The following is a 7,721-nucleotide window of genomic DNA, read 5'->3' as shown; positions in this document are numbered from 1 at the left end:
ACCTCAGTGATGGCGGCATAGCACTTGTCGAAGGTCTCAATCAGTGTGGTCGTAATAGACCCAAACATCTCCGGTATAGCCCCTCTGATTGTCGTGTCCACCTCACCAGCAACGATCCTACGGATCTCCTCATCACTGGCACTTGGCCTCTCGGGGTCGCTGGAGCCTGAACCTTGGGTAACCACCATATTGAAACACACAAGAAACTCAGCAGCAAGAGGCTAAAGCACAAACACAACACTTACACACTCCTACAAGTTCCTTAGTTCCCTAATATTTCTCCTTGTGTTGCGTACAAATCAGGTGCTTTCAGTAGTACGGGCCTAATATTACCTTCCACACCGATACGTATTTGTCTCAAGTCATCCTCTCAGGACCCTAAGTCACAAGAACTTTATTCCTCAAGAGCATTTATACACCCGCCCTATCGGTTCCTCAGAAACACTACTAAACATCTAGGTACTCATTTTAGACTGCTCCCCAGCACCGCTCCGCCTCACAATATCTCCGATATCTTCGCCATTTGCTTTGCGCATGCCAATTATACACAACACAGGACCCGATAGACAGTCGAATAAATGATTCCAACTCAAATCCACAACCAAACAAGAAACAGGAAGAAAGGCTAAATCAGGCATTCTAAGGCTATAAAACCCTAACTATGTATAATTATGTGGCATACACTAAGCAACTAGCAATGATAGATTCAATCTTATAAAAGCAATCTCCTAGGCTAAAGGCATCACAATTCAGGCAACCCTGTCACACTTTTCATGTATTATGACCTTTAGCCTATCACTAGCATGTAGTTCTACCAGTTTATAAGACATTAGCTCTACACTACTCAAAGAGATATTTTGGGAAACTACGGCTCGAGCTCTGGCTGATTGTACACACTGCTTCACCGGGTTTCTTCTTTTTGGAATTCTTTGTTTCTTTTTGAAAAGTTTTTATAAAAATCCTCAGATCCTTAGTTTGAGTATGGATTTCCCCTAGAGTTCATCCAAATCCCTTAAACCAGGGCTTTGATACCAATTTGTAACATCCAAATTTTCCAACCAAAATTTTCATTTTTAAATCCATATAAATACAGTTTTCATAAAAACCATCTCAAGAAAAGTCATAATGTCGAATATAATTTCGTATCAAAATATCAGAGTGTCCCAAAAATATCCAATAGCATAATCTCCCAAAAAATGTGTACAATCAAGCCTTAGCTTTCCCGTGATCCTTTGAAATACCTGAAACACATTTAATATCAACTGTAAGCACAAAGCTTAGTGAATTCCTCACAACACATAAAATAACTATGGGTTATCAACAGTCCTGGAGACTACCCGAAGTCTCAGTGGGCAAACAACACGTCATGTGGGTTATCAGCAACCCTGGAGACTACCCAAAGTCTCAACACATATAAATAATGCAAACACAGTAATAACACTTAGACCCAGCTAGTCGTCACATACATTTATAACTATTCTACCACATAGGTAAGAATAAGTGACGAGACTCACCTGGAACTGATGACTAATAGAACTCACACACGAACTGCCGAAACTAGACATTGTCTAATTAAATACACCAATTAACCTTAACTAATAATTAAGGTATTTCCCATACACACTATTAAGTCCAAGACAGGTCTAGTCCACACTTAGAGTAAAGGACCTATTTGCCCTTACAAAACCCCTCACAATCCATCTAAGATACAAGTGGTCAAGGTCAACGAAAGTCAACCCTCAGTCAGTACGCTCGGCGTACTCAGCTCTACGCTGGGCGTAGAGCGCAAATCAGGAAAGTCGGGCTCACATCTGGCTACGTGGGGCGTAGCTCATCGTACGTAAGCAGGTCTCAAAACTCCCATAATAACATCTTAATCATTAAGACTTTCATCCCAAACTCAGATCTGGCCCCTAAAGAACGTCCTAACCTGTAAAGTCTCTGACTTTAAGCCTTTGCATGGCTAAAGAGAGCTTAACCTCAAAAACCCCAACTACATTACCACCTCATGCTCCAAAATACTTGCATGAGGGAAAGAAGAAGGTCAAGCTAGCATTTTTATGAATCATAACACTCTAAGACCTCTGAAAGGACAACTCGTTAGCCCTGGAGTACTCCATACACATAAGGATCAAAGTCTTGGGACAAAGAAGCATAAAACCATGCAAAACAATATCTAACAACATAAGTCCTAAGGTAAGAACTTTATACCTTCAGAAGATGGATAAGGAGGTATAGATTATGGATCCAAAAGTTTGCAAGCACCACCACTTCTTGAATGATCCTTCCTTCACAACCAAGAGCACATAAAGGTCACTCTCAAGCTTCAAATCACACTCACAAGGCTAGGGTTTCGTTCTAGGGTTTAGAGGGAATGGAGGCTGGATGAGAGGATGTCGAAATGAGGAATAAGGTGATTAAATAGGGGTCACACCCTAAAAATTAGGGTTTAGGAACTATGTGAGTACGTCGGACATACTCACATGTACGCCCAACATATTCACTCCTCCGCCTTGACTCCTTTGATGACTTACGCCCGGCATGGCTAATACGCCCAACGTAAGTGGCCAAATTTTAAGCTACAACTTCAAGGGCTGAAAAGAAAAAAAAATACCTGATAACGGGTGTTACAATTTCTACATGTTTTTGAAAAATTACCTCCATTGAAGAGATAATTATAGTATCACCAAAAAAACTGACAATGGAAAATAATTGGTACCCGTTTTTGTAATTTGTCTCTTGAATTCCTTGCCACGTTCATATAATTGGTTTCTGCATTAATAGCATTTATCTATTATAAATATCAAAGGTCTTCTAGCTCAACGGTATTAGGTGTCTAGGATATAGGGTTAAAGTGGGTAATGGATCATGTTTCAATAGGGTTGGGTCGGGTTGACTCAGGGAACCAAATCCTTATCATTTAATACCCATTTGCAAAAAAAAAAAAAACAAACAAACAATCATATGCCTACGGTATTAAGAAAAATAATATTGATTAATAGATTATAAACATGCTACATTATTAGATTACTTATTACTCTAAAGATAAAGGAAATAATTGATGTATTTAATCATATTAGATATTAGATAATTAAATTATATTCAAGGTCATATGTTTTATACCATTCCTTTAGTATACTATTTGATACCTTGTTCTACCACTTCATATCATACCAAATACCATTATATACCTTTTGATATCGTCTAATATAGTCATGTACCATTTTGTATTGTTACATATCAACTTTTGTACACAATTATGTATCATTTTCTATTTGGGTGAGATGCAAGAAATATCAATGTATGATTTGTTTATTATAACATCTTACTTTTATTTCTTTATATTACAACACTTTACTTTGAAAAATCTACCCAACTATAGGAATGTCATCTTAATACAAAACAATTTAAAACTGTTATATTTGGACAAATATTTCAATGTACAATGGACTAATAGGAAATAAAATTTAAAATATAATATTATAATTAGGTAGATTTTTCAAAGTGCAGAAAAAATGGAAATATAATGTTGTTACAGATTGAAATGGAAATAGGATCTATTCTTACCCAATTGGATCTTCTTACTTTCCAAAAATCTTTTGAGTTCATAATTTTATGACCCAAATAATTATAAAAATATAAAGTATTTTGAAACACCTTTTTAACAGTTGCATCTAGTAGGCCAATGACAACATTTCATACAACACGTTTTATACAATGTTATGATTAAATGGTGAATATTAAGGTTACATTTAAATTTTGAACTTAAAAATCATTTACCCTAAGAAAAAGAAAATTAAAAAAAAAACAGTGGGTATCAGGTGGGGGATAGGTTCCTAAAAATCAAGAACCCGATCTTGATATTATCTGGTAAAAAGAATGATCATAATAGTTGTGAATAGTAAAAGAAACCAAAGTTCTGGATACCAATAATCCCACAAATTAAAAAAAAAAAAAAAAAAAAAAAAGGTTAATAGGCGAAAAAAATATGCTAGTTAAACACACCTTTTCGTTCCCTTTTTTTATGATACAGAAAATGAGATACAAAAATCAATAAACTAAACCAATTTGCAATGAAAGATAATAATATTATTGATCAGAGCTTGACAATAAATCAAGTATTCCACAGCATCCCTTCCAGGAAGTTGTTTGCATAGCTATCAAAGGCTGCACAAAATAATTTAATTATCATATAACTAAAGTGAAAGAATACTAATTTGTCTAAGTTAGTGGTTTTTATTTTCTAATTTCATGTTGTTTTTTATAACTTGTAGTTGATATGTTCATCACCTTTTTTGCATGATTGACATCCCTTGTGTACAAGCAAAAATGATTAAACTATTTGGAAAACAATGAAAATTAGGTCTAGACTTTATCATTTGAACATACTTCTACCATAAAAATAATAATAATATTATATAATTAGTTTATTAACTAACTATATAATATTATTATTTATGTTGTCTACAAATTGCATGGCTATTGCAAAGTTAATCGACTTCTTAACATCGCTTTCAACCAAATGTTTGGCTGCAAGTTCAACTCCTCATGTATCCACTCCGTTTTTTTTTTTTTAAATAATGTTGTAATTAATAGAATGTAAGTAATTTTATGGAATGACCACCATATGATGTGACATTTTTAACAAAATGAGCATCTTTTTTCCCCATAGCCAAAATGAAAAACTTGCTTTATGAATATAAAAAAAATCCATAATTCGCAATATAGTAAACTTGTTCGTATTTTGCGAAATGATGATGTCCTTTTAGAGATAAAAAAATAAGTTTTTTTTTTTGTCACTTAAAAGTAATTTCATAATTGACCATTGCAGAATAGGTGATCATTTTGTTAAACGGGTAACAAAAGTGGTCAATTTGAAATGGGAACACTAATCTTGGTCATTTTTGTGATTATCCCTAATTTTTTTACATTAAGAACAAAGAGAAACTGGTACAGAAAACAGAAAACAGAAAGAACCTACTTGTTTATTAGAGTATTGCAATGTCTCGGATTCATTTACACAACCAATCTTTGATCTTTTATCGATTATTCCGATTTTACCCTCTTCTTCATTTGCAGCCTTTTCAAAGCTCTTGACCTTTAAAGATCCATTATGAGACAAATCCTCTTCATGTTTCTCCACCTCAAGAAATGGAAGTCGATTGTTGTGATGATGATCTTGTGCCTTGGGAGAGTTAAGTTCCCCACCATTACTCTCATCTACATAGTGAGATAATTCATGTCAGTTGCATAAATTGGTAAAAAGGTGCAACATTGTTGCATAAATTGATAAAAAAAAGTGAAAGAATGTTACAAAATAACCTTTTTTTATTGTATAAATTGGGGAAAAGTGAAACATTGTTGAATAAACAAACATTTGACCCTAAAAGAATCAGACTGCGAAACCAATGAATAAGTTATGGTAATAATTGATTTTTGTGATGAATATAAAATTAGTTGATTCTCTAGAGTTTAACTGATTATCCTAATATTTTACTTCTGATTTCAAGTTGCAATTACCAATTTAAAAATGCACATAAAAACCCCCTGGATAAACTACTGTTCACATACGCAATTCAAAATATAAAAAAGAATCGGCGGGTGTTCTTGTGGGACAATTCAAAAGTGCATAAAGCTTAAAATCAGAGATCCATTGAATGGATTCAGATAAAACCAATGCATTAAGCGAATAACTGGAAAGCAGTTCATACCCACTAAGCAAATGATCTAGATCACAGTATAAACCAGGTGGGTAAGACGGAAATGGGTACAAAAAGGAAGACCATGAAGAAACAGAGAGGGATAGAGAGGGAACCATGATGAGAGTGAGTTGTTGATGAAGAATTTGAGTTGTTGGAGTCTTTGAACTTCTTCTTTTTGGCAGCTTTTCGCTTCTTAGGACCCGATGGCATGATTAATTGGTCGATTAAAGCAGAGAAACGGAGGAGGGAAGACGATTTTGGTTGTAGTTGTTGTCGTCTCCTACTCGTCTCTGTTGAATGTCGATAGTTAGTAGGACTTTTACTATCCGCCTCCTCTAGCGGAGATTTTTAGAAAAAAAATAGCGAGACTAGAAGTGTAGCAGCCTAGCAGGTGAATGGATGATGGGTCAATGGAAATATGGAATACAATTTGGGGGCATTTTCTAGGGTGTGGCCTAGGGGTATTGATGAATTTGGCTTATTTACCATTCATTTTTCAACATTTATATAGAAATTTTGATGCAAATTTAGGGTTTTAATAGCGCAGAATTGACCATGGATTTTTAATTGTAAAAAACAACTTACTGGTCCTCGATATACGTTACTACTCGAAAAAATGGATAACAACACGTCATGTTTAGGGTTTAGGTAGCAGCTGATATTACTAATGGATTTGAAACTGTAAAAAGCAATGGGATGATAATCAATTTATCAGTGTTGTAAATATCGGTCTAGGCGGTGTCTAGACGTTTGGCGGTAGTAATATTTGGCGGAAATTGATCAATATCGGCCAAATTCGGGCTAGGCGGTCATTAGCGCTCTATGGCGGTCCTTGGCGTCCTAGGCGGGAAAATTTTAAAAAAATTCAAATTTACAAATATTACACCGAAATTTACAAAATTTCAAAATTTTAAATTTTCAAATATAATACCAAATATTTCAAATTTTCAAATTTTAAATTTTCAAATAATATTTTTCTTAGGATATATTAAAATTTAAAATAATTTTATTAGTAATTTAGGGTCCCGGTTAATCCTCACCAAACCAATTAATCGTTTGACCCCAGTCGACCGTCGAGATACCGTCGAACGATTTTTACAACCTTGCAATTTATCTATGTTACCAATTGAAAACAATAGACTTTATGTTTTCTTGCGATGTGAGGAAGATGCACAACTCCTTATATTTAGGGTTTTGGTAGCAGCGGATTTGACAAATTGATTTGAAATTTTGTTAAGCAATCGAACGACAATCAATTTATTTGTGTTTAGATCTATTTTCAATAGGACCTTTCGGGATTAAGAATGGACAAGAATGATTTATTGAGCTTCAAACTTATGCCCACCATTTCTTTTCAAATTTATAATCATTGGTACCATTAATCATTTACATTTTCTTGCAAAATATTAGTCATTACGAGAGATAACATCAAATAAATTTGAGTATGAACATGCCAATGATTATATTCAATGTTAATGGTCTCAAGTACTATAGAGACTTTCATTTGATGGTACAACACTATGAGTTAATTATGCAATAAGAGTGATTAGTATTTGCATTGATCAACAGTTGATTTCGATCGGTTGATATGCAAGTTTATTAACTTTTGGTCGGTTGATATAATTTGATGTAATGTGTTCGGCAGATGTGTAACACTTGGATCCTGGTATGTTTCGTTATTGCCCTTGTGTTATTTAAAAGTTTCATTTTAGTCCTTGACCAGTATATGGGGCGTACCAAGTTGTACACTTACCGTACAAGCTGAAAAGCCAGTATGTGGGGCGTACCAAGGGGTACGCTTAGCGTACTGATGCGAGGCTTGGTCGTGACTCCGGACATGTACGCGGGGCGTACGTGTGATTTAATGAAAACCCTAATTTAAGGGTTGGACACTATATAAGCACTCATGAAAGCCATCATTTCTCAGCCTCCACTGTCCTTATAGCCTTATACTCGAAACCATAAACCTCTCTTTTGTGTTTTGAGCTCATTGTGTCCATTTTGGTGTGTTTTGCTCCA

General features: G+C 34.7%; 1 protein-coding gene across 1 annotated transcript; it reads right to left on the bottom strand.

Moving 5' to 3' along the window:
- Positions 1-3,825: 3,825 nt before the first annotated feature.
- LOC145109047 (uncharacterized) lies at positions 3,826-6,118 on the bottom strand. Its single transcript, XM_079046156.1, has 3 exons — positions 5,816-6,118; positions 4,982-5,220; positions 3,826-4,167 (listed from the first exon to the last, which is right to left on the bottom strand). The coding sequence occupies exons 1-3, from the start codon at positions 5,910-5,912 to the stop codon at positions 4,090-4,092; spliced, it is 414 nt and encodes a 137-aa protein (XP_078902282.1). The 5' UTR covers positions 5,913-6,118; the 3' UTR covers positions 3,826-4,089.
- Positions 6,119-7,721: the final 1,603 nt, after the last annotated feature.

This window comes from Lactuca virosa, chromosome 1 (genome assembly GCF_052849685.1).
Source record: "Lactuca virosa cultivar CGN04683 chromosome 1, Lactuca_virosa_CGN04683_v6, whole genome shotgun sequence".
NCBI lineage: Eukaryota > Viridiplantae > Streptophyta > Magnoliopsida > Asterales > Asteraceae > Lactuca > Lactuca virosa.
The sequence above is the reverse complement of the archived record's forward strand: the minus strand, read 5'-3'. Positions and strand labels throughout refer to the sequence as shown.